The sequence below is a fragment of the Patagioenas fasciata genome, chromosome W (genome assembly GCF_037038585.1).
Source record: "Patagioenas fasciata isolate bPatFas1 chromosome W, bPatFas1.hap1, whole genome shotgun sequence".
Taxonomy (NCBI): domain Eukaryota; kingdom Metazoa; phylum Chordata; class Aves; order Columbiformes; family Columbidae; genus Patagioenas; species Patagioenas fasciata.
This window is the reverse complement of record NC_092559.1, coordinates 67,484,137-67,510,437: the sequence shown is the minus strand read 5'-3', so window position 1 is coordinate 67,510,437 and position 26,301 is coordinate 67,484,137. Positions and strand designations below refer to the sequence as shown.

The window sequence follows — 26,301 nt, the reverse complement described above, 5'->3', positions numbered from 1 at the left end:
AGAATGAAAATAACTGCTAAAGAACATTCCTGAATGCCTAAGGAGCCAAAAGCTTTGGAGGACAAAGAAATTTTGCAAACTAATCAATGCTGAATATTCTTAAATGAAGCTGAAAGTAGGACCTGTATGTCTGAACAGAGGTTCGATTCTTCAGAAGAGGAAGAAGCTGGGAGAAGGTTGGGGAATTTGTAAGGTTTCCTTTAAAAAATTTAGCAAGTGACAGGGAAATGTGCCATAAAATATAATTTATTTGTGACAGACAACATTTGACCATGTTTTCAATAAACTTATTTTACAAGTCTCCTCTAATGCTGATGAAGTAAAAATTCTTCAGTGTGACTTGCACATTTTCTATTAAGGAAAAAAATCCAGTAGCAAAAGTAATAAATTAAGGTGCCTCAAATCTTCAGCCTAATTCCATAAACAACCTTAAAAAATTATCCATCTTAAAGGTGTGGAGAGTTTCTGGCTGTGTGCTGTGAACAAGCCAGAGCTTGATGTGGCTGTGCTACACGGAAGGTTTTCCCTGAGACACCAAAGACAGAAGGGAAGTAAACAGAAGCTGGTCTGCCCTCCACCCAGGCTGCAGGAGGGGCGTCACCGCTGTGCATGAACAGTATGTGAATAGTGCCCTGCAGCTAATCACCATAGTGGGGGGGAAGAGTGACTGCAAGTGTAACCAATTGCAGCCTGCGCTTGCCGCATGGCCTTTGGGTATAGAGTATATAAGGGCTGGAAAAACGTGGTCTGGCGGACATTGATATTCAGTGTTGTTAAGAGTTCATTAAAGAGTATTGATGTTAAATTCATATTGAATTGGACTCACTCTCGCCCGGCCCACCCGTCGCGCTCAAAGAGCTCCTGCCGGCATTTGCATTCATCGCATCATACATCATCAGCGAGTACAGTTGTTGCCCAAACTTTGTAAAATATGTGCACAGAGTTTGGGTTAAGCTGATCTTATAGAAGCTGTTAGCCTTAAGAAAAGCAGAACAAGGATAAGAGCGATTGGAAGAACTCCTTATCAGAAATTCCTGTCCTTGTAGTTTAGACATCCTGGAACCTGTACAATTAGTGGAGTCTTGTTTTAACATATATCTCAAGACTGTTGGATAAAGACTGTTGAACTTTGCTCATTATAATACTAAAAATCACACCCCCAGGAGGGAAGACCCAGGCCCAGCCTGAGACCCCCTCCTCAGGGAGTATGTGTAGTGGTAAAATGACTGTGTAACCAATATGCCCTGAGGGTGTATATGTACTGTTAAGATTTTGTATAAAATGACTGTAACATTGTGTTGATGTATGCTGTCTTTGTTCCAGCATCCAGACTTGTGCAACTCCGTAATAAATAATATCTCATCTCTGTGTGTAAGATTGGCTCATTGCATACCAGGAATGAACTCACATTTTTAGCAACAACACAACAAATTTAACACACTAGACACATGCTTTAACTAGATACAGTTCTGTGTTCTCAGGGGCCCAAGGTACAAGGATTGTTTCCTTCCCGTGCACTGCAAGCACTAACTGCAATACTGTGTACACCAGAATTAAACTGGTGACTTGCAGGATACATCTGACAGGCTGTCAGTTAGCCATCCCATTCAGCCCCAGCTCACATCTCACCAACACTGCAAAACCCATTTCCTTCAGGAGATTACAACTGGTGCTACTGACTCTCAGCAGCAATCGCTGCCACCACATCCTGGCCAAAACCACTGCCAACTGTTTGTGCAAGGTTTCCAACAGCAGCAGGAACACATCAAAAGAACAAACAGGTGCAGAAAACAAGCACAGAAGATTTTACAAGACACTTCAGCTCACTGTTTAAACTCTTTGGGTAATAACTCTCTCCGTCTTAAGTCACTACTCAGAATCCCTATCCCCATATAAAGAAAAAAATGTCTTTTTCTTACAATCAGTTGTAATTTACAGCTACTGTATTGCCTGGAGCATGACAAAAAAGTAAATGTGACCATTTTCCTTCACTTACCTTTCTTGTTAATAGACTTTTGCGCCTCATTCCGTAAGCTTCTAACTGAAGACGCCCTCGCAATGCCAATTCGATTAACATACAGCCACGCAATCCTGAGGAGATGCAATCATTCCAGAATGATGTGTAACCCTGTGAAGAATGAGACAGTAAGATGTTTCCATCTCCACCCAAAAGCAAATAGAAAAAGAGGCTTACTGCATTCTCTAAGCAGTTCTCTAGCCCTCATATAGTTTTGAAGTAGCATAACCAGTCAACTATCATTCCTGTATTGAAAACATGAAAGAGAAAACAGACTCATCCCCTATTAGTTTCGACACTTAGTCTCTGCTCTTTGAAGACAGCGAAACTTCAGGAAAGTGAAACAAAACAAAACAGCAAGATATCAAGAACTTCAAAATATATAGCTTATATGGAGTCAAAATAAACATATCATCATTAAGACATCAGGCATTTGGCATTTGTGATGGACATGGTATGCACCTTGTTACGCTGTATGGGGATATAGCGGAAGATTTGGCAAGGACATTAGTTAAATGTAAATACGCTCAAGTGACTTGTGCCAGTCTGTAGAAAAAGCACACACATCACACTAATTGTTTTACTGACCTTGTGGGCTTGATGAGTAGAACCTCTGTGTTAGATAACATAGGCCTGTGAGAAACTCTAGGCACCTTATCACTATGTCTGAGATTCCTGCTTTGTTGTGAGAAAGAGCGGGAGGCTGCACATGCCTGAAGCCTTGAAATACAGGCGAGCTCAGCAGGCCCAGTGATCTTCCAGCAGGGCTGAATTTACCAGCACCTGCATCCCCACTTGTGTCACCTCTGCCTGGGAGCTTAGGTGTGGCTTCGGAGATCCCCCAGTAGAGAGGTAACCAAAATAAAACTTGCTTTTTGCAATGCATTCATGGCCTCTGGCTCTTCCTGCGACATGCCTGTGTATGTGTACACATACGCCTTAAACAGCTGGTTTTTGCAACTTCTGGCAGGAAGGAAAAGATAAGTGCTGTGGAGGCAGGACTGTATCTCTTCCTTGAGGCCTACCTCATTAATTGGGCTTGAACAAAAGCAGGGTCATTCAGCTATGACCATCAGCTAAGGGGAAATCATGAATTACCAGCTAGCCCTAGAGGTCCAACCAACTCACTTCTGGGACAATCTCCTTAATTAGCATGAGGAGTGAGCAGAGGGAGGAGATGAGCTGCCCTCTCCTATTTCACATGCAAATGAACTGAAGTATAAAAATCTCCTCACTGGGGACACTGTTTTGTGTTGCATTGTGTGGTACCCACCACCCCAAGAAAAATGCAGAGATTGTCGCTGGATGAACTGACCTCTGGAGTGGTGAAATCTTACCTCTCTTCTGATATCTTTATCTCTTTTCTCTCTCTTTCTCAATTTATTCTGGGCACATAAGGGTAATATTGTTGTGAGTTTTGTTGTTGAAGTCTTGTTAAGTTTTATGATATAGTTACAAGTTTTTGCCAAGCCACATTTTGCTGTAATTCCACTGAGTTTTAAGTGAATTTGTGATCTAATTAAACCTCTTGAGTAATTGTTGTTACTCCCAGTTACCACACAGAGTATTTAAAAGTTAACTCTGCCTTTACCCCACTGAGTTGGATGGGATAGCATTACTGACATCACACATGCTTATTTGAGTTTCCTGAGAAATATTAACATGATTTTACATCCATAAACAATATGGCACCAATTAAATAATAATAACCTGGGGGGAAGGGGGGGGGGGGGAATTGATATTACATAAAATATGGAGTATATTGGAAATTTAAAGTCCAAACACAAATGTGGCAATCAGTACAAACCACAGAACAGATTTTTCAGCTTGAATACAGTAAACCAAAAGACAAAAGTTTTCAAGCAAATATTTGGAACAGATACTATTTTGTCATTTAAATCCTTTGAAAACATATATTTCTAAAACTTGATGGATGTTGTGGTGGGTTGACCCTGGCGAGACACCAGGTGCCCACCAAAGCTGCTCTGTCACTCCCCTTCCTTAGCTCGACAGGGGAGAGAAAACATGACAAAAGGCTTGTGGTTCAAGATAAGGACAAGGAGAGATCACTCACTAATTACCATCACGGGCAAAGCAGACTTGACTTGGGAAAAAAAATAATTTCATTTATTGCAAATCAAATCAGAACAGGAAAATGAGAAATAAAAATTAGATCTTAAAAACACCTTCCTCCCACCCCTTCCCTTCTTCCCAGGCTTAATTTTACTCTGGAATTCCCTACCTCCTCCCCCCGAGTGGCACAAGGGGATGGAACGGGGAATGGTGGTTGCTGTCGGGTCATGACACATTGTCTCTGCTGCTCCTTCCTCCTCAGGGGGAGTACTCCTCATACTCTTCCTCTGCTCCAGCATAGGGCCCTCCCACAGGAGACACTCCTACACAAACTTCTAAAACGTGAGTCCATCCCACAGGCTACAGTTCTTCACAAACTGCTTCAGCGTGGCTCCCCTTCCATGGGGTGCAGTCCTTCAGGAACAGACTGCTCCGGTGTGAGTCCCCCCAGGGTCAGAAGTCCTGCCAGCAAACCTGTTCCAGCAAGGCCTCCTTTCTTCACAGGGCCACAGGTCCTTCCAGGAGCCTGCTCCAGTGCGAGCTTCCCATGTGATCACAGTCTCCTTCGGATGCATCCATCTGCTCCTGCGTGGGGGTCCTCCATGGGCTGCAGGTGGATATCTGCTCCACCATGGACCTCAATGGGCTGCATGGGGACAGCCTGCTTCACTACGGTCTTCACCACAGGCTGCAGGGGAATCTTTGCTCTGGCACCTGGAGCACCTCCTGCCCCCCCTCCTTCTTCACTGACCTTGGTGCCTACAGAGTTGTTTCTCTCACATATTCTCACTCCTCTCTCTGGCTGCAGTTGCTGTTGCATGGTTCCACCCCCACACACACACACACACTTCTTATTAGTTTGGTGCAAAAGAAACTGCAGTTTTTGCACTGCTGAAATTTGCTGTTTGGTATTGGAATACATTCTTAAATAAATGTGGTTGTTATACATCATTGTAATGTGCTTTTCTTGCTTTAAGTTTTGTTGATACTGATGTCTTACTTGTCGTTTATTTTATATTTAATTTAAAATATGGAAATGACATTAGACAAAAAGCAAATTCAAGTGATTTTCTTATTTGAGTTCAAAATGGGTCATAAAGCAGCAGAGACAATGCGCAATATCAGCAATGCATTTGGCCCAGGAACTGCTAACAAACATACAATGCAGTAGTGGTTCAAGAAGTTTTGCAAAGTAGACAAGTGCCTGAAAGATGAGGAGCATAATGGCCATCGGAAGTTGACAATGACGAATTGAGAGCAATCATAGAAGCTGATCATCTTGCAACTACACAAGAAGTTGCTGAAGAACAGAACCTCGACCATTCTACGGTCATTCGGCATTTGAAGCAAACTGGAAAGGTGAAAAAACTTGATATGTGTGTGCCTCAGGAGCTGACCGAAAAATAAAAAAAATCATCATTTTTAAGTGTCGTCTTATTCTACATAACAACAACAAACCATTTCTCGATTGGATTGTGAAGTGGCACAAAAAGTGGATTTTACACAACAGCTGGTGATGATCAGCTCAGTGGCTGGACCGAGAAGGACCTCCAAAGCACTTCCCAAAGCCAAACTTGCACCAAAAAAAGGTCATAGTCACTGTTTTGTGGTCTGCTGCCACTCTGATGCACTGCAGCTTTCTGAACCCCAGCAAAACCATTCCATCTGAGAAGTATGCTCAGCAAATCGATGAGATGCACCAAAAACTGCAATGCCTGCAGCCCGCATTGGTCAACAGAAAGGGCCCAATTCTTCTCCATGACAATGCCCAACCGCATGTCACACAACCAATGCTTCAAAATTTGAATGAATTGGGCTACAAAGTTTTGCCTCATCTGCCATATCCACCTGACCTCTCGCCAACCAACTACCACTTCTTCAAGTATCTTGACAACTTTTTGCAGGGAAAATGCTTCCACAACCAGCAGGATGCAGAAAATGCTTTGCAAGAGTTCGTAGAATCCCGGAAGCATGGATTTTTATGCCGCAGGAATAAACAAACTTATTTCTCATTGTCAAAAATGTGTTGACTGTAATGGTTCCTATTTTGCTTAATAAAGATGTGTTTGAGCCTAATTATAATGATTTAAAATTCATGGTCTGAAACCATAAATACTTTTGTGCCAATCTAATATTTTAAGAGCTGTATTATATAGTTCATCAATACTTCCTAAAATTTTACAAGAGCTCTGAATCTCTGGAAAGTAATTACTGAAATATGTCACAGACATTTATTTTAAAGGACATAAAAACAAGTTTGGAAAGGCATTTTAGAAGTTATCTAATCAGCCTTCTACTCAGAGCTGATACTTTGAGCCATTCTGTAAATTAAGATTTTGGTTGGGACCAGACATTTGCCAAAAAACATGCACAATACTGAGTAGTATTTGCTTGATGAAAAACTAAAAGACACCCCCCCCCCCCAAAAAAAAAAAAAAAAAAAACAACACCACAGAAACACACATAAAAAAAAAACCCAACTCCTACACTCTACTGTTTTCAATCAAATAGTGTCTTTACATAAAAATAATTTTTGAAATCAAACAACACATACACAAACTAAAAATCTATTGAACAAACTTACAGCTGTGGCATGACAAATATCCACTTCTTTTTATTCACAAGAAGTGTTATTGTGCAAGCAATTCAAGCGCTAGAAATTTTTTCCCTTCTTTAGTAATGAAAACCAAAACTTATTTTTGAAGTGAGCATTTTTTAATGAAGTGACTGTGCTAGTTTGACTGAAAATTAATTAATTTTCTTCATGCAGCTGGAAACCTTTCTTTTTCATAGCTAGCATGGTCATTATTTGGACTTAGTTTGAGAACAAGAAGATAACACCCATGGACAGAGTTAATGTTTTTAATTGCTCTGATCTGAGAGCCAAGGACATTCTGAGTGCTCTGCCCACAGGTGCAATGTATCAAGGAAGGAGGGCATGGATGGGACAGACCTTGACTGACATCCAGACTGATTAATAAGAGTATTCCATCCCATTAATGTCATGCTTCATATTTAAGGAGAGTTGAGATCTTCCAGTCCCTCTCTTCATCTCGAGTTCTCTTTGTAAGAGACTGGACAGAATTATGTTCAGGACTTTCTTTGGTTTGGTCTTTTGCCATCCTGCCATTTGCAGAGGCCTCTGGGCCTTTCTGCCTTTTTCCTCTTTTCTCTCTCTGGGGTCAGCTGTTTGGGACCAGGGTGCTGTGACCAGCTGTTCGGTACAGACGGAATTCATAAGGAATTGCACTATCTTTACATTCTATTTTATCTATATATTTACTAGTAGTGTATTACTATTTTGTTATTTTATTAAACTGCGTTTATCTCAATCCAAGTTTCTCCCTCTCTTTCGATTCTCTCCTCTATTTGAAAGGGGGGGGGGGGAGTGAGCGACCAGCTATCGTGGTTGTATTTTGCTATATTGCTAGCTCAAGTTAAACCATGACAGTGGCATTAACTACACTACTCCCAGCAGCAATTACCAGATGTAAACTTCTCTGCTTCAGCAGTTATTCAACATATATGCCTCAGGCTGTGGGTTGCAGAGAAATACAGAATCATAAGATAAATCAGGTTGGAAGGGACCACATGAGTTCTCTAGTCCAACCTCCTACTCAAAGCAGGTTCAGCTATGATGTGAGATCAAGTTCCTCAGGGTTCTATAATGTCATGAAAAACCTCCAAGGATAGAGACTGCACAACCATCTAACAGTTTTTAATTAAGTGATCCTGAAAGTCAGATCAAAGAGATTATGGTCTTTATAAATGGAACTGACTGCTCTAGTGGGCTAGATGACATTAAAGTCATAAAACGTATACTGCCTCACCTTCTGGTTTGGGTTTTTTGTGTTTGTTGAGTTTTTTTGTTTGTGGTTCATTTTTTGTGTGTGTGTATGTGTTTGTTTTGGGTTTTTTTTGGTTGATTTTTTCTTTTCACAGGCTCAGAGTTTGCAGGTGATCCACAAGATAAGGGACATCATATTTCAACATACCGAGATTATACTGCAATTAAACAGTGAGGGAAAAGATATTTTATAACAGTCAGTGTCATCCTGAACATTTTTCAATCCATTAAACTGATCTTTCCAGATAGTCCAGGCAGATAGACTGATCGTCTTTAGCACTTACTACAAAGATCTCAGACAACTGAAGGAACCTTCACAGAAGGTCAGTTTAGCACACAGTCTAATTAAATAATCCTTTAAATTAACTCAAACTTCCTGGTGTACCTGAAGCAGAGTAGAAGTAGACATTTATCTTCAACATTGCAAACAGTTCCTTGACACCTACTTTAAATGGCACACAGCGTAACTAGAAAAAGGTGCACAAAGGAGAAACAATAAAACTCAGCATCATAGAACTACTGCCTATTAAAGAGGCTATAAATGGACAGCGAAGAAAAGGGGTGGAGAGAATAATAATGTACATAGAGGTAGAACAGCAATATAGAATAATGTACTATTTGCACAGGAAACAATTTTTTTTTTCTTTTTCCACAGACAAGAACTAGAAGGTGGTAAATGAAGCTAGCTTACAGGTTGGAAAAGTCAAAGATCAACTTCTTTTCTATGTTTCTATTAAACTGTTTTTATAGGAAGGAAAAAGTTTAAAAAACAAAACAAAAACACACCTTTTTAAAAAAAATAGTTAAATTCATAGGAGATAAAGAAGTTTGACAGACAGCAATTGATCTGTAAGCTACGCATGGCCTGGGAAGCCCCACTCAGTTGAAGTCAGTGTACACTGGAGGAATAGTCATTCCATGTTCTCTGAATATGGCCTGACCATTGCCAGTTACAGGTTATGAAACAAGAATTTGGTTGGAACTTGTAATGTTGTTCTCGTAATATATTCCAAACACCTAACAGTCTCAGAACACTTAGACTGAAGATCAAAGGTCACTATTTATAGATGCAAGTCATTTCACTATTTAATGCTCTTAAATAGCACTAGCATTCTCTCAAATAAACCACCAAATATTTTTGCTTTAGCTGTCTTCCTACAAGTCTTTAATAATTTTATAAACACCCTAACTCAATGAAATACTTATTTCATTAAAGTTGCTAAGCAGGGAATTACTTTTATCTGACAGCAATCACACTAGAAGAGCACTTTAAACTATGAATAGCTCACATGACAAAATTTTAAATCTACATTGATTCAAAGATCAAACAAATGTTTACAACTGTCATGTTTATTTACACAAAGACAGCACAAAAGCATTTTTTGTCAGAGTTAACCTAGAAATTTTCAAGTAAAAACTAGTTTTGCTAGACAAGCATAAAGGGAAATGAAAATAAAGTTTATAACAGAAACTTGTTACCATATTAACTTTGAAAGCTCAAACTTTCCACTCAGGTATGGCAAAGCACAGAGCTAAGACTAAGATCCCCTTTCTGGTTAAAGCAGTTATCCAAAATCCACATTCATTAGACCATTTCTCTCCCACCACCTCTTGTAGCATTTATTCACTTTCTCCTCTTCCCATGCCCCTTACTAATTCCCAAGCTCACACGTCTTCCTGTTCAGTTAGCCATTAATCACTTGAAACTCTCACTTATTAAATACTGCCTATCTCCTAAAGATAGCCCTGTACCTCAGTGTTATCCAACCTACCTTACCTTCCAACTCCCTGTTTTTACCTTGCCTCTTCAGCTGCACTTCCCCACCACCAAACGGTGACACTCATTATCCTACTCCAGCCCCCTTCCCCATGTCATTTTACCATGACATGCAATACATTAACTTTTCACTTCCAGGTTTATAAAGATCGGAATTTCTACGATCCTCATGGATTTCCTTAGACCTGTTCACACAAATGGTGTGGGCAAAATAGTAAAATATGTACGCTATATGTGGTGAGCAGGCATCTTATTCTTGTTTCTGCTCCAAGAGGAAGGGAAAAGCCACACGATTATATTAGCATACGACAAGCAAGTAAGCCTTACCGATATCGTAGATTCATAGAATGGTTTGGATTGGAAGGGACCTTAAAGATCATCTAGTTCCAATCCCTCCTGCCATGGGCAGGGAAACCTTCCACTAGATCAGATTGCTCAAAGCCCCATCCAACCTGGCCTTGAACACTTCCAATGCTGGGACATCCACAACTTCTCTGGGCAATCTGTTCCAGTGCCTCACCACCCTCATGGTAAAACATTTCTTCCTTATATCTAATCTAAATCTATCCCCTTTGTGTTTAAAACCCCGTGTCCTATCACTACATGCCCTTGTAAAAAGTCCCTCTCCAGCTTTCTTGTAGGTCCCTTTTAGGTACTGGAAGGCTGCTATAAGGTCTCCCCGGAGCCTTCTTCAGGCTGCACAACCCCAACTCTCTCAGCCTTTCCTCATAGGAGGTGCTCCAGCCCTCCAATCATCTTTGCGACCCTCCTCCTGACTCACTCCAGTGGGTCCATATCCTTCTTATGTTGGGGGCAGCAGAGCTGAATGCAGTACTCCAGGTGGGGTCTCACGAGAGCGGAGTAGAGGAGAAGAATCACCTCCTTCAACCTGGTCACGCTTCCTTTGATGCAGCCCAGGATACGGTTGGCTTTCTAGGCTGCATGCACACATTGCCAGGTCATGTTGAGTTTCTCATCAACCATCCTTCTCCTCAGGGCTACTCTCAGTCCATTCTCTACCCAGCCTATATTTGTGCTTAGGATTGCCCTGACCCATGTGCAGAACCTCGTACTTAGCCTTGTTGAACCTTGTGAGGTTCACACAGGCCCGCATCTCAAGCCTGTCACGGTCCCTCTGGATGGCATCCCTTCCCTCCAGCATGTTGACCGCACCACACAGCTTGGTGTCACTGGCAAACTTGCTGAGGGTGCACTCAATCCCACTGTCCACGTCCCCGACAAATATGTTAAATAATACTGGTCCCAATACCAACCCCTAAGGAATGCCACTCATCACTGGTCTCCACTTGGACATTGAGCCATTGACCGCAACACTTGAAGTGCGACCATCCAGCCAATTCCTTATCCACCGAGTGGTCCATCCGTCAAATCCATGTCTCTCCAATTTAGAGACAAGGATGTAGCGCAGGACAGTGTCAAATGCTTTGCACAAGTCCAGGTAGATTATGTCAGTTGCTCTTCCCTTATCCACCAACACCATAACCCTGTCATAGAAAGCCACCAAATTCATCAGGCACAATTTGCCCTTAGTGAATACATGTTGGCTATCACCAATCACCTCTTTACTTTCCATATGCCTTAGCATAGTGTCCAGGAGGATCTGCTCCATGATTTTGCTGAGTACAGAGGTGAGATTGACTGGCCTGTAGTTCCCCAGGTATTACTTTTTTCCCTTTTTAAAAACGCTGCATCTAGTTTTACTGAGCAAAGCGCAGGCTCCTGCAGCTTCTTCCTTCTTACTGTAGGAATACCCCAGCTCAGATCTGCATACAAAAATGTGTAAACAATATACTAGGACCCAGTCTCCTACAGATGCTGGCATGCAGGGTGCAATAGGAGGCAGGGTTCATACACACAGCCTGCAGGAAAGGAAGGGGCAGAGAAGAGATCCTGAATGGAAATGCCCTACTATGGCAGATGCACTCAACCATCCCCCCTCAAGCCAAACCAACAGCAGTTTGGTCCAGGCTCCAGAGGAGGTAAGGGCCTGAGCCATAGCCAGGCCAAGAACTCCTTCCAGGAGATCCACAAGGAAGCAGAACAGCACACTGACAGGCGGTAACTTGTGGGCACAGGGAGTCTCGTGCATACTTTTCCTACTGTATGCAATTTGACTATGAGTCAACCACTTTATTCTATAAATACGACAGCCTGGATGAGCCTACTTTGAGCTCTCCCAGCTAAATAAGTCAGTTGTATGGCAATGGTTTTACTACTCACAGGTCAGTGGATGAGCCCAATTCAAGCTCAATATTAATCATTTAGCTTAAGTAGATGCACACTAAATATAATGAACTATTTCAAGATATAAGGTTGTATGATTTTCAATATACTCTTTGATTCATGTTACTTGGTAAGCACAAAAGACATAATGCTTAAGGTATCATGCAGTATATTCATCATTACCTTGTTCTCCCCATTTTGGACCCCAGCAATGATTACCCTAATCATCATAAATTTGAAGTTTTATTATTTAAATCTGACAGGAAGGCATTAGCACCCCTTTCTGATTCTCTGAAGCAACAGCAAGTTCTTTCAGAGGTGTCTACTACCTTATTGTTAGCCAGCACAAAGCACAGACAGAACATAATAATCCAAAATGATCATTTGCCACCCATTTGAAATCTACTGCAAAAGACCAGGCAGAGACAATTTCTCTTGAAACATGGGTTGTGGCAAGTTGTATTTCATAATGGATTTGATCACAATTGTGACAGAACTCTCACTTTTTTAGTCAAGGAGTTCCTGTCTGAAGTAGTAATTTTAGGATCTACAGAAAGACAGCTAGGAAGGGGAGAGAGGAAAGGCATAACAGCATACGCTGCACATTGCAACAGGTTAAAAGTTAATAGGAATTTTGAGCTGCCACAGTTTTTAAGTAAAAAATGGTTGTTTTCTTTCCCTTGCATCCTATCTCCAACATAAGAATCTGCTGCAAACAACTCTACAACTTTAATCTGCTTCATAGCTATGATTGTTGATGACAAACACTTAAGTATTTTGATTTTAATGAAGAATACTAGCAGACTGAGGAGCATGGGACTATCATATTCTCAAAAAAAGATGAGAACCATCTTAATATACTGTTTCCTTTACATAGTCTTTCTACGTTACTAATATTTTGATTTTTTCAAAGCAACTGGAATGACCTAAAGAACTTCTACAACACATCTCCTTCAAACTGTTCCCAAATCCAAAGAGATAAAAATACAAAATACAAGCAGTATGTATATACAAAGGATAATGAAAGTACCTGGTTTATTATAAATGTATGTTTCAGCACAGAATTTCAATCCTTTCTGTTGATCCAAAAGCTTCATTTTATGAATTCCAAATTCATCTATCATCAGTGTTCTACAACAGAAACAGTACATCCTCCTGGATATTCAGGTCAAGTCATACAATTAAATGGAGGTGCTAGCAGACGGGTAGGAGAGGACAAAAGAATAAATGAATGTCAGCTTCTGACACCTTTACATGATTCTGTGATTCCCGTTCTTTCAGTTGAAAGTAAAATTGCTGATTAGAAAGAAACATTGCATGCTATTGTTGCAGGTAAGTAAATCTCTTGTTTGTGATAATGTAAATAAAAGTGGATATCTCAGGCAGATCAAAGTCAATAAATGAGTTACTGTAACAAGTTTATGGATTATTTAGATGAGAAAAAAAATCTAGTATTTTATTTAGGAACATCATCATTCTATAAGGAATATCTAACATGATTTCTGAATCTCTTGAACGGGGTAGAAAAATCAGCAAGATGGATGCTATATATGCTTAATTTAATATTGAGCATATTTTATAAAGTCTTCAGTCCAACAAATCTGATACCTGACCTTTCAAGTCAATCCTAAAAACTTCAACCATATCCTTTTCAAAAAAAGAAACAATTATATTAGAAATAAGGTACACTTTTAAAAAGTTTACCTAAGTTTATTCTTCCAGCAAGAAGCTTCTCAACGTAAAAATAAGCAAACCTGTCTGGTACAAATGAACACAAATTTTTTTAAAAAAGAAAAGTAATAAAAACCACCCCCCCCATTCCCCCCCAAAAAAAAAACCAACAGTCCACAAGTTCCAAGTTCTCAATAACAAATAGAACAGGTAGTCAATACCAAAACTGCATATTTATTCTAATAATCTGAAGCTCGTAGATCCTGTTGTGCAGCCAGACAGCATTTGTTCCTCCTTATCTATTAGGTTGGTGCAAAAGTAATTGAAGCTTTGGACCATGAATTTTAAATCATTATAACTAGGCTCAAACACATCTTTATTAAGCAAAATAGGAACCATTACAGTCAACACAGTTTTGCCAACGAGAAATAAGTTTGTTTATTCCTGTAGTGTAAAAATCCGTGCTTCGGGATTCAACGAACTCTTGGAAAGCATTTTCTGCATCCTGCTGGTTGTAGAAGCATTTTCCCTGCTTGAAGAAGTGGTAGTTGGTTGGTGAGAGGTCAAGTGAATATGGTGGATGAAGTAAAACTTGGTAGCCCAATTCGTTCAACTTAGAAAGCATTGGTTATGTGATGTACAGTTGAGCACTGTCGTGGAGAAGAATTGGGCCCTTCCTGTTGACCGATGCTGGCTGTAGGCATTGCAGTTTTTGGTGCATCTCATCGATTTGCTGAACATACTTCTCAGATGGAATGGTTTTGCTGGGATTCAGAAAGCTGTAGTGCAGAGTGGCAGCAAACCACCAAACAGTGACCATGACCTTTTTGGGTGCATGTTTGGCTTTGGAGGTTCTTCTCAGTGCAATCACTGCGCTGGTCATCGCCGGTTGTTGTATAAAATCCACTTTTCATTGCACATCACAATCCAGTCAAGAAATGGTTTGTTGTTGTGTAGAATAAGAGAAGACAACACTTCAAAATGATGGCTTTTTTTTTATTTTCGGTCAGATCCTGAGGGACACACTTATTGAGCTTTTCACCTTTCTAATGTGCTTCAAATGCCAAACGACCGTAGAACGGTTGATGTTGAGTTCTTCAGCAACTTCTTGTGTAGTTGTAAGAGGATCAGCTTCTATGATTGCTCTCAGTTGGTCATTGTCAACTTCCGATGGTCAGCCACTATGCTCCTCATCTTCAAGGCTCTCATGTCCTTTGCGAAACGTCTTGAACCACCACTGCACTGTGCATTCTTTAGCAGTTCCTGGGATAAATGCGTTGTTGATGTTGTGCATTGTCTCCACTGCTTTACGACCCATTTTGAACTCAAGTAAGAAAAATGCTTGAATTTGCTTTTTGTCTAATATAATTTCCATAGTCTAAAATAAATATAAACAGCAAGTAATAAGTCAGTAGCAGAAAAACAAAGAACATTAAAATTATGTATAACATAACCACGTTTATTTAACAATGTATTCCAATATCAAATGACAAATTTCAACAATGCAAAAACTAAAATTCCTTTTGCACCAACCTAATAGGTCCTTATACAGATTTTTATAAAGCAGTGACTCAGCTATTCAAGTAACCTTAAAGAGACTGTAAACATATAAAGCACCTTAAATTCCAGTGAGAACCAATTAAAATCTTTTTACCAGCATAACTAACCATACTCATAAGAAGTTGGGAAAAAATGCAAACAACAGAAAATAATGATGGAAGAGGAGAAAAAGGAAAAGCTTTATTGCAACATTCATTGAAGACAGGTTGGAACATCCAAAATTATTTGAACCCTCAACTTAATATTAGGCTGCTCTCACTACAGGTATCTTATTGTATGAACTGATCCATAATCACCTTCACGGGATCAAAAATATCCATTCTTTTCTTTCCAATGCAGGTTATTGTAATTTTATCTACCTGAAGATGAGTGTAACCACAGCACAGAAGCTGCAGTTGAAAGTGAATAAATCTCAAACAAGAAAAGCTGACATGGTCAAATTCTGCATGTGTTTTAATGACCTATAAATTGTCAGTAACTTTCCAATATACATTCAATACACATATATTAATCTATATATCTAATAAGTATAGATTACCTCTACAAAAATCTTATACTTCCAGATGCTACAGTACTGCACAATGCCAGACAGATTAAAACACTAAACCAAATTCAGCTTCTGTGGCAGTATTCTCTGACAAGACCCAAATCAATTTCCTTTGACAAGGAATTGTGTGGTCTTACCCCAACTCATTCATACTCAGCTGACTCAGGGTTCGGGTTCTGGTTAAATAATTCTTCAGCAGAGACAACATGTGATGAAGTGACCACAACCCCCATTCCCTGTCCCCCTGCACCGCTCAGGGGAAGGATGTAGAGAAAACTGGGAGTGAAGTTGAGTCCAAGAAGAAGGGAGGGGTGGGAGGAAAATGTTTTAAGATTTGGATTTATTTCTCATCCTACTCTGATTTGATTTGTAATAAATTAAATTAAGCATGTACACAGGTATGTATTACAGAAACATTTCACTAAAATGAAGTTAATAAAAAGCTTAAATAAATAAATAAAGTGACTTTGCTGAAGAGGAAGCAACTAACACATGCAGAATGCTGAACCCTTAAGAGACCCCTGAACAAATCAACACTTAAGAGTCTGACTGTTCATTTAGAAATGAAAAGACAAACTTAGAAGCCTAACTTTCACCATTGTTAAGTGCATACATGTGCAGATAATGATTTCAAATATTTGTGTGGCTCTTGCAAAGACACCTTCTGTTGGAACGATAAAGGACTCAGCACTCCGATTCAATGTGAATCACGCCAAAGCCATTTATTACAGACACATATCTCCTTATATACGCAACTATTCTCTAATCACGAATCCACGCTCCAAGCATGGATTCGCTAAATGAGTATCATGGGCAGTCCACACGCTGGAGCCCCACCGATGATAGGTCCGACGACTCACGCCATGCTGAGGCCCTGTTAATGAAGAAACGCCCCTCTTTCTCACAGCAGATTCTGTTCTCAGTTTCTCGAAGTGGCCTTGAGATTCCTTTGGGCCTGACTAATTCAACAACATATCTCCTTCTAACGAAACCCCTTCACAACCTTCCATCATGGTCCAATCTCTATTCTCCATACTTTGTGCAAAATAAAAGATGTAGTTAATTTGTTCCATAACCTGCAAATTGATTTCTACACTACCAGCTACTGTTACTGAACATAAAATCTGACATTTATTTGAAATAACTGGTGCTTAAATCCTCCACATTAGATATTTCATTCAAAAAAAAAAAACAAGGCTTCCCACAGCAGTAAGCAAATATAGCAGGATCAGAAAAATAGCTCACATCCTGCCTAGATACAACAACCAGAAGTTTACAACACAAATCTTGCACACATTTAGTGTCTCCTAGTGGTAGGTTGACCCTGGCTGGCAACTAAGTCCCACACAACTGTTCCCCCAATCCCCCCCAGTGAGATGAGGGGGGAGAATAGGAAGAACTAGAGTGAAAAAAAACAAACAAACAACAAAAAACCCCACATGATGCAAAGACATTCACTCACCACTCCCACATGCAGACTCATGCTGAGACAGTACTCAGGCAATAACCACCTTTACCAATCCCTCCCCCTCCTCCCTTGCTGACCATGACACTATACAGCATATATCCCTTTGGTCAGTTGGGGTGAGCTGTCCTGGCTGTCCCCCCTCCCTGCTTCTTTCATACCTCAAGCCTACTCACTCTGCTCCCAGTGAGAAACTGACAGAGTCTTGACACTGTGCAAACACTGTTCAGCAACAGTTAAAACATGGGTGTGTTTTCAACACTGCTTTATGTTATCAATATGGTTTTAGCTTTCTATTTTAAACCAAAACATAGCACCATACTGTCTACTATGAAGAAAATGAACTATACTCCAGCCCAGCCAGACCCAGTACAGTCCTCTTAAAAACAGTAAGAAACCCCAAATGTGATGTGTCCTTCTAATGCAGACAAAGTAGGTCTAATATTGGCTGCTTTTCTCTGCTTGCTGTCATGACAAAAATCTCACACAAATGCATTTCCAGATGCATAAAGTATCTAAGCTTTGCTTACTTATCATTAGAAAAATAGAGAACTAAAAAAAAAGAAAAAAATCAAAATGCATCTATAGGGTTTTTTAGCTTTTTAGAGTTTTCTTCTACAGTTTTAAAAGGGGAAGAACTGTGGAGTCAAAGCAGTTTACATAGTATAAGAGAGAAGGGCACAAGCAAATACAAACCCTAGTGATTCATGTCTAACAAAGCTCAGAAACTGTGTATGCTGCACTTTGTGCATATAAGCCCCCTACTCTATAGATGACATTATCATTCGTTTTGTCTGATGTCTCAACTGCAAAATCCCAAGGGAGTTGTGAATATCTGGGCCACTGTAATCACTAAGTTCCTTTATCCATACAAAAATATTAGATTATCTGCAGTGTTTGCCACTGTAGTACTTAGCAAAGTTAGATGATTTACAATTTTGATGTACATCAGTGCAAAGCTAGATTTTTAGGCCCCATGTTAATAATTAACTTTTGATATACTAGGAATACTTGCACCGTATATCATTTCTAGGCAGATAGAATGTTCCCTGCCTTTAAATATTTATAGCCTAATGCCCAAAAATTCAGAAGATTTAGCAAACAATCATGGGGAAAATAAAAAGACTGAAAGATCACCCAGTCTATCCCACCATCCTCAAGGCAAGACCTCCTAGGTAATCCTGCCAGGTATCTGTCATGCCTAATTTGCTTTCCTACAACTATTCAGGTATATAGAAAGAGAAACATGCAAACACAAGTTTTCAGATTCAACAGGTGGAAGAACACAACATGGTGAATAGCTACTAACTTTATTAGGATGCCATGGCAAGGTCCATCTAAAAAAAAAAATTGGATCAGAAGAATATAGCCCAAAATACACAATCTGAAAGAGAAATATGTTATGGCGGCAGGTATACATACAGATATAGACACATGCATTGAAAAACAAATGTTAACTAGGAAAACTACTCTTCAACCTATTCATTATCAACCAACAAATTTATTTTAGATGCAACATATAGTCAAAGAACATATAATTTAGCAGCTCCCCCCATTATTCTGTGCTCATGAACACACACAGTTTTAAGAGACTTCCACCCAAATCAATGAAGTGGCTTCATTAGTTTACTTATCACTATGAAAAAAAAGGCAGGTTGCTTAATTAAATTCATATAACTCATATCTAAAATAAAGGCATATTATGCTTCGCCATACACCACATGAAACCAAACTAACAGGACTGTCTTTCTGCAGTGTGCAAGCTTTTTATATTGACTACCTCTTTCAAATGAAACAAAAAATCCAGCACACTGGTAGAAGTATACTTTCCTCAATGACCGTTATTCACAATATCATGACACTCAAGTTATAAATTTAGCAAAACCACAGAATTACAGAATCACAGAACGGTTGGAGTTTAAAGAGACCTCTGGAGATCATCTAGTCCAACCCACCTGCTAAAGCAGGTTCACCTAGAGTAGATTGCACAGGAATGCGTCCAGGCAGGTCTTGAATGTCTCCAGAGAAGCAGACTCCACAACCTCTCTGGACAGCCTGTTCCAGTGCTCTGTCACCCTCAAAGTAAAGAAGTTTCTCCTCATATTCAGATGGAACCTCCTATGCTTTAGTTTGTGCCCATTGCCTCTCATCCTGTCGCTGGGCATCACTGATAATGCCATTTCCTCATTTTGACACACTTCTCATTCAAGGCCTATTTTTGTCAAACATATCTTCACAAAGTTTAAAACATTTTTAACATGTGTTAGTCTGGAAAGCCTTATTAAAAAGGGTTGCTAAGCATCCTAAAGCATCCAAGAACCCCAAAAGTACCATGTAGTTGTGTCTGACAATAATACATAGTAGACAAGGTTCCTACATTAGAGTTACGGGTAAGTATGAGTATAAACATCACGGGTCTAACCAGGGCCTCTAAATCAACCACCAATGCTGTCAGAGGCTCCAGGTCCACACTTTCCCCCAAGCCCTACACTGCATTCCTTGAGACGCTACAAATATTAGAGTCCTTCTGCAAATCCTGCATCCAAAGTGCAATCCGAAATCTCTGCCAGGTTCCCTTTTGCCCAACATCCAAGTACCTTCCCCATCTCCTCCAAAATCCCAAGCTTGTTCCAGCATGCATCCCTAGCCCTAGCAACATCACAGTCCCGGCCCCAGCAACGCCTCTGCCCCAAACCAACACTCACCCAGCAGCGTCCTTGCCCCCATCCCACCGGCACCCTATCTGCACTTAGGCTCCCCTTCCCCATCAACAACCTCCATAATCCCCTGAATAACCGGTGTCCCTTCAGGCACCCCCTCCCCAAAGCCCCCCAGCACCACTGGGGCTCCTCAGCCACCACCTGCCCAGCGCCCCTCACCTCAGCCCGCCCCAGCCCCGCCGCCACAGCTCTGGCCGTACCTCGCGGTCCTTGAGGCCCAGGAGCAGCACCTCTTCCATGAGGGTGAGCCGCGTTTCCTTGGAGTCGCCCTTCTCGTCGTCGCCGGGCTCGTCCCGGCGGCCTTCATCCTCCGGGCCGCCCCCCACCCCCCGCTCCTTGTCGGCGGCGGCGCTGCGGGAGGCCTCAGTCCGACGCTGCACCAGGCCGGAACTACGCTGGGTCAGGGAAGTCATGGCTAGAGGCGGCGGGAAGGTAAAGGCCCGCCACGGGAAAAAGGGCTTGGCGACAGCTCGAAAGGAGGGAGAAAAAGGGACGGGAACCGCTCCTGCGTCCGCCCTATCCGCACCGGGACAGCGGCCGACCAGGGGTAGTCATGGGGAGCAGAGCTCAGCCGCAGCAAAGGAGACGGAGGCAGTGGCCGTAGGGGCAGACGTCCCCCTCCTCCTGCAGCGGCTGAGCTGGCGGAGGTAGCTTCTCCTCCAATATGGCGGCGCGGGCTGATGTCAGCGGAGGATGTGGCAGGAGCAGGCAGGGGGGAGGAGCTCCCTGCGGGGCAGGAGGTGGGGACGAGGCGCCCAGGGGATGCGGCCCCTCGGCCTTAGGGAGTCCAGGCTGTTACTAACTGTTACCTGAGGCTGTGGAGGACAGTTAATCCAATACTCTGGGCAGAGGGAGGGGGACGGCCGGTGCCCGCTGTGGCATAACCCAGGGGCTGAGTAGTACGCTCTCTTAAATTAATATTTTTTCCTTAAGAAGTGCCTTATTTACAACCTTAAGTCTGCTTGATTTCATTTTTAGCCACAAGACCATGTCTGATTGCTAGTGCAGCCCCCCAGGAATATATTTTCATATATATATACATACTCATCAACTAAGCTCAGGTGAGCAGATGGAGCTCTCAACAGTCTTGACTTTAAATGGAGTAAACTGAGTCCTTCGGCTCTGCTGTCAATGAGGCATCTTTTCAAACCTTTAACCCTTTTGAGCATGGCACACCAAAACCGAAAAACTACTTATCAAGGCTTCATTTCATAAATGTTTCCAAGTAGCATATTTTATTAAAGAATAAAGGTGCTTAAGATGCAAGGATGGCCTATACTTTTTAGTCCACAAGTAGGATGTTGCATTTGGCCACATTGGAATATATGTAGGTTTTTTAAAAATAATGTATATAATATGTATCTAAGCTATAAATACAGTATTGTTATATATATATATATATATATATTTAGGTGCACTCTGTTTACCAAGAGCTCCGAGTCACTTTGTAAGTCACTCCATTATTTCCCACACCCCCGATTCTTGCATAATCTGCTGTTACAGAAGCACCCCAAAAATCAATTTAGGCAGGTGATTGATAAGCTCCAAACAGACTTTATTCTAACAGAACCAACTAGAAACAGGGTTTATCCAAAATCATTCAGCACTCCAACAACATTATAAAACACAGATTCAGATACCAGCAGGGAGTTCAAATACTACACAGCCAATTCAGACTCAGGGGATCCCAGAATGATGATTCAAAATACACATCTACCCACTCACAAAAAATGAGGACTCCCAAGGGTAACCCAGAAGATATAATCACTCACCAGTAAGGCAAGGTTTCTCCATCCTCAGGGAAGTTTCCTTAGGCAGCATCCCAGACCTAAGAAGGAGAGTCTTCAACTGTAGATCTGCTGCTCCCAGGAAGACCAACTCAAAGAGAGTCTCCAGCAAGCTCCATTTGTATCGTAGTTGAATCTGAACTTGTGGTCATTTATGGTAGTGGTCTAGAAACTTCTCTCAGCTGAGGCGTTTCATTGTCAAAGGCCGTCTGTTGACCAAAGGGTGTGTACATGACCATAATGGTCCATGGGTCTAGAAGCTTCTGGTGCTTTCCAGGGGGAAGAAGTGCTCCTGCCACATCTGCTAATGTGGTTTGGTGGTAATTCAGTATAGCTTCTTCAAGATCACTGATAAAAAAGAATAGCAGATGGACAAAACACATCCCCAGAGGATCTGAATCACTCACATAAGTGTTTGCCAATTGTTCTTCTTCTGTATTTTGAGGCCTGCCAATTATTCACAGTCCACTTACTGTGTGACATTCTGATTTTTTTTTATCTTTCTAGTTTTTTTAATTAAAATGTTTTGCTGTACCAAGTCAAATGCCAAAACAAAGCTTAAGGATATAACATCACTGTTACTTTTATCAAATAAGCATTTGAATGAAAAAGAGATACCACAATAGCATTACAACATCTGTTTTCTGGAAATGTCTTTTCTGAGTAGTAATTTTACTCAAATCTTTAATAATTTAGCCCTATATGAGTCACTTGGATATTTTGCTGAGGATTACAATCAAGATGACAGGCATGTAATTAACCTGGTGTCATGGTTTAACCCTAGCTGGCAACTAAGCACCATACAGCTGCTCACTCACTTCCCCCCAGTGGGATGGGGGAGAGAATCAGAAGATTAAAAATGAGAAAACTCATGGGTTAAGATAACGACAGTTTAATAGGTAAAGCAAAAGCCTTGCATGCATGAAATTCAAAACAAGGGATTCATTCACTACTTTCTGTCATCAGGCAGGTGTTCAGACATCTCCAGGAAAGCAGGGCTCCATCATGCATAACAGTTACTTGGGTAGACAAACACCATCACTCCAAATGTCCTAACCCTTCCTCCTTCTTCCCCCAACTTTATATTGCTGAGCATATGGTATGGAATATCTCTTTGATCAGTTTGGGTCAGCTGTCCCAGCTCTGTTCCCTCTCAACTTCTTGGGCATCCCCAACCTACTCACTAGTGAGGTGGTGTGAGAAGCAGAAAAGTGTGGGAACAGCAGGACGTGCAGCCACTTGGATAATAAAGGAAGATAAATACTAATATGACCATCCGGACAGTCAAAGAAGAAATCATACTAACATGATTAAATCACAGTATTTAGTCAAAGTATAAAGGGCCTTGGACAGGTTGTACAGAATATGTTTTTCATTATTGTAAGGAGTGATAGCCCAGGCTGGTGAAAATGATATCTTGGGCTACCGCCCCCAAGGATGTGTGATGTATGAATGTTGTTGGGCCTGGGCTGTGAATGAGTGGGTTGGAAGAAGATGTGCATGGGAACGTGACTGAAAATAGTCACAAGATGAGTGTGGTGTGTTTGGAATAACAATTATTGAAAAAAAAAATCCTGTCTAACCTCTTGGTCTAGGCCCATATCTGTAAACCTAAAAACTGAGAATGGTTAATTAAAGAGGGTTTCACCTTGGCTCATCTTAGCTCTGCCTGGCTCTGCTCTCCCTGCTGAACATGACCTCTGCCTGTGTGTGCATCTCTGTCTGTGTCCCTGTGTGCGTTGTTCTTCATCGTCGCAAATGGTGCCCGTCGTGTGAGTGTCTGACCCCTGTGAGGCTCTTCATCGAGCAGGGTCTGTACTGACGACCACGCAATCCGACGGGTGAATAAATTTTATTTGTGGCCACAAATCCCTGGGTGTAACAGGGACAGCAACCCTCGCTGAATGAGTGAGTTGTGGGATTGCAGTAGTATGGGGCAAGCTGCTTCTTAGAAACTGTGTACACATACACAGGCACATCGCAAGAAGAGCCTGAGGCCATGGATGCATTTGCAAAGAGCAAGTTTTATTTTAGTTACCTCTCTACTGGGGGATCTCCAAAGCCACACCTAAGCTCCCAGGCAGAGGTGACACAAGCGGGGACGCAGGCGCTGGTCAGTTCAGCCCTGCTGGAAGATCACTGGGCCTGCTGAGCTCGCCTGTATTTCAAGGCTTCAGGCAGGCACAGCCTGCCACTCTTTCTCACAACAAAGCAGGAATCTCAGACATAGTGATAAGGTGCCTAGAGTTTCTCACAGGCCTATGTTGTCTAACACAGAGGTTCTACTCATCAAGCCCACAAGGTCAATAAAACAATTAATGTGATGTATGTGCTTTTTCTACAGACAGGTGCAAGTCACTTGAGCGTATTTACATTTAACTAACCTCCTCGCCAAATCTTCCGCTATATCCCCATACAGGAACGTAACCTGTATCTGCAGGTATTACTGCAGATATTACGTTCTTCCAGGTATTGTCTTTCTGAGAAACAAGTCGCTTCGCTTCTGGTATGGGTGAAAGAGACTTGTGATTGGTTTCTGAGTGATGGGATGTTTGACAGTAGAATTTGGAAAAAGGTCAGGGAATATCTACAAACACAAACAAATTTAGGTTTTGAAGTTCCCGATGATTTGCATGTAACTTGGCGATTTATATATTCTACACTACCGCAGCTGCAGCCGGCAGAGCAAATAATACAAGAGCGAGGGATTAACAGCACGGACTCTCAGTGTGGGTGAACCAAGAGGCCCTTTATTGTTGCAAGGCACTTACATTTATAGTTAGTAGCTGTTGTACATGCATTTAACTTTCTGTTTTAATTGGCTTATGTCAGCTGTTCACGCGCTCAAAGTTATCTTGCGATTGGTTTACTTAATCTTGCACACCCTCTGGCAGTTTGGCTAACACATTGTAAATATCTTTTCTTGTACAAAAACATTCTGTTTTTTAATTCTATTTTGGTCAAGGTCATTCCAGTAACTCAAGATGACTGTCTGTAATATATTCCACAATTCCCCCTTTTTGTTTTTCAATTAGCCATAGACCTTTCATAGATCACAGTATCACAGTATGTTTGGAATTGGAAGGGACCTCAAAAGATCATTTAGTCAAATCCCCCTGCTGGAGCAGGAACGCCTAGGAGAGGTCGCACAGGAACGTGTCCAGGCGGGCTTTGAATGTCTCCAGGGAAGGAGACTCCACAACCCCCCTGGGCAGCCTGTTCCAGTGCTCTGTCACCCTCACTGAGAAGAAGTTCTTTCTCAAATTTAAGTGGAACCTCTTGTGTTCCAGCTTGATCCCATTACCCCTTGTCCTATCATTGTTTGCCACTGAGAAGAGCCTGGCTCCATCCTCGTGGCACTCACCCTTTATATATTTATAAACATTAATAAGGTCACCCCTCAGTCTCCTCCAAACTAAAGAGACCCAGCTCCCACAGCCTTTCTTCATAAGGGAGGTGCTCCACTCCCTTAATCATCTTTGTTGCCCTACGCTGGACCCTCTCCAGCAGTTCCCTGTACTTCTTGAACTGAGGGGCCCAGAACTGGACACAATATTCCAGATGGGGTCTCACCAGGGCAGAGTAGAGGGGAAGGAGGACCTCTCTCGATCTACTGACCACCCCCCTTGTAATACACCCCAGGATGCCATTAGCCTTCCTGGCCACAAGGGCACAGTGCTGGCTAATGATCATCCTGTTGTCCACCAGGACCCCCAGGTCCCTTTCCCCTACACTGCTCTCTAATATGTAATTTCCCAACCTATACTGGAACCTGGGGTTGTTCCTGCCCAGATGCAGGACTCTACACTTTCCCTTGTTAAATTTCATCAGGTTATTCCCTGCCCAACTCTCCAGCCTGTCCAGGTCCCGCTGGATGGCAGCACAGCCTTCTGGAGTGTCAGCCACTCCTCCCAGCTTCGTGTCATCAGCAAACTTGCTGATAGTCCACTCAATTCCCTCGTCCAAATCGTTAATGAATATATTGAATAATATTGGCCCCAGTACTGACCCCTGAGGCACTCCACTAGATACTGGCCTCCAACTAGACTCCGCACCATTGACCACCACTCTCTGGCTTCTCTCTTTAAGCCAGTTTGCAACCCATCTCACTACTCTATTGTCTAGACCACACCTCCTCAATTTAGCCGTGAGGATGCCATGACAGACTGTGTCAAAGGCTTTACTGAAGTCAAGGTAGACCACATCCACCGCTCTGCCATCATCCATCTACCTTGTTACATTCTCATAAAAGGCTATGAGGTTGGTCAAGCATGACTTACCCTTGGTAAAGCCATGCTGACTGCCCCTAATGACCCTCTTACCCCTGATATGCCTTGAGATGACACCAATGATAAGCTGTTCCATTGCTTTCCCAGGGACAGAGGTGAGGCTGATGGGTCTATAGTTACCCAGGTCCTCCTTCTTGCCCTTTTTGAAGACTGGAGTGACATTTGCTTTCCTCCAATCCTCGGGCACCTCACCCGTTTCCCAAGACTTGGCAAAAATGATGGAGAGCGGTCCAGCAATGACTTCAGCCAGCTCCCTCAGCACCCGCGGATGCATCCCATCTGGACCCATGGATTTATGGATGTC

The 26,301-nt window shown here is 41.8% G+C and overlaps 1 protein-coding gene across 1 annotated transcript in view; it reads right to left on the bottom strand.

Annotated features, from left to right (window-relative positions):
- Window positions 1-20,579, bottom strand: part of LOC136114644 (Golgi phosphoprotein 3-like) — a 51,552-nt gene extending 30,973 nt beyond the window's left edge. Inside the window, exons 1-2 of the mRNA XM_065860070.1 lie at window positions 20,122-20,579; window positions 1,997-2,128 (exon numbers count right to left, since the gene is read on the bottom strand). Of these exons, the coding sequence (XP_065716142.1) occupies window positions 1,997-2,128; window positions 20,122-20,334 (345 nt within the window). The 5' untranslated portion in view covers window positions 20,335-20,579. The remainder of the gene's footprint in view (window positions 1-1,996; window positions 2,129-20,121) is intronic.
- Between the last annotated feature and the right edge of the window lie 5,722 nt (window positions 20,580-26,301).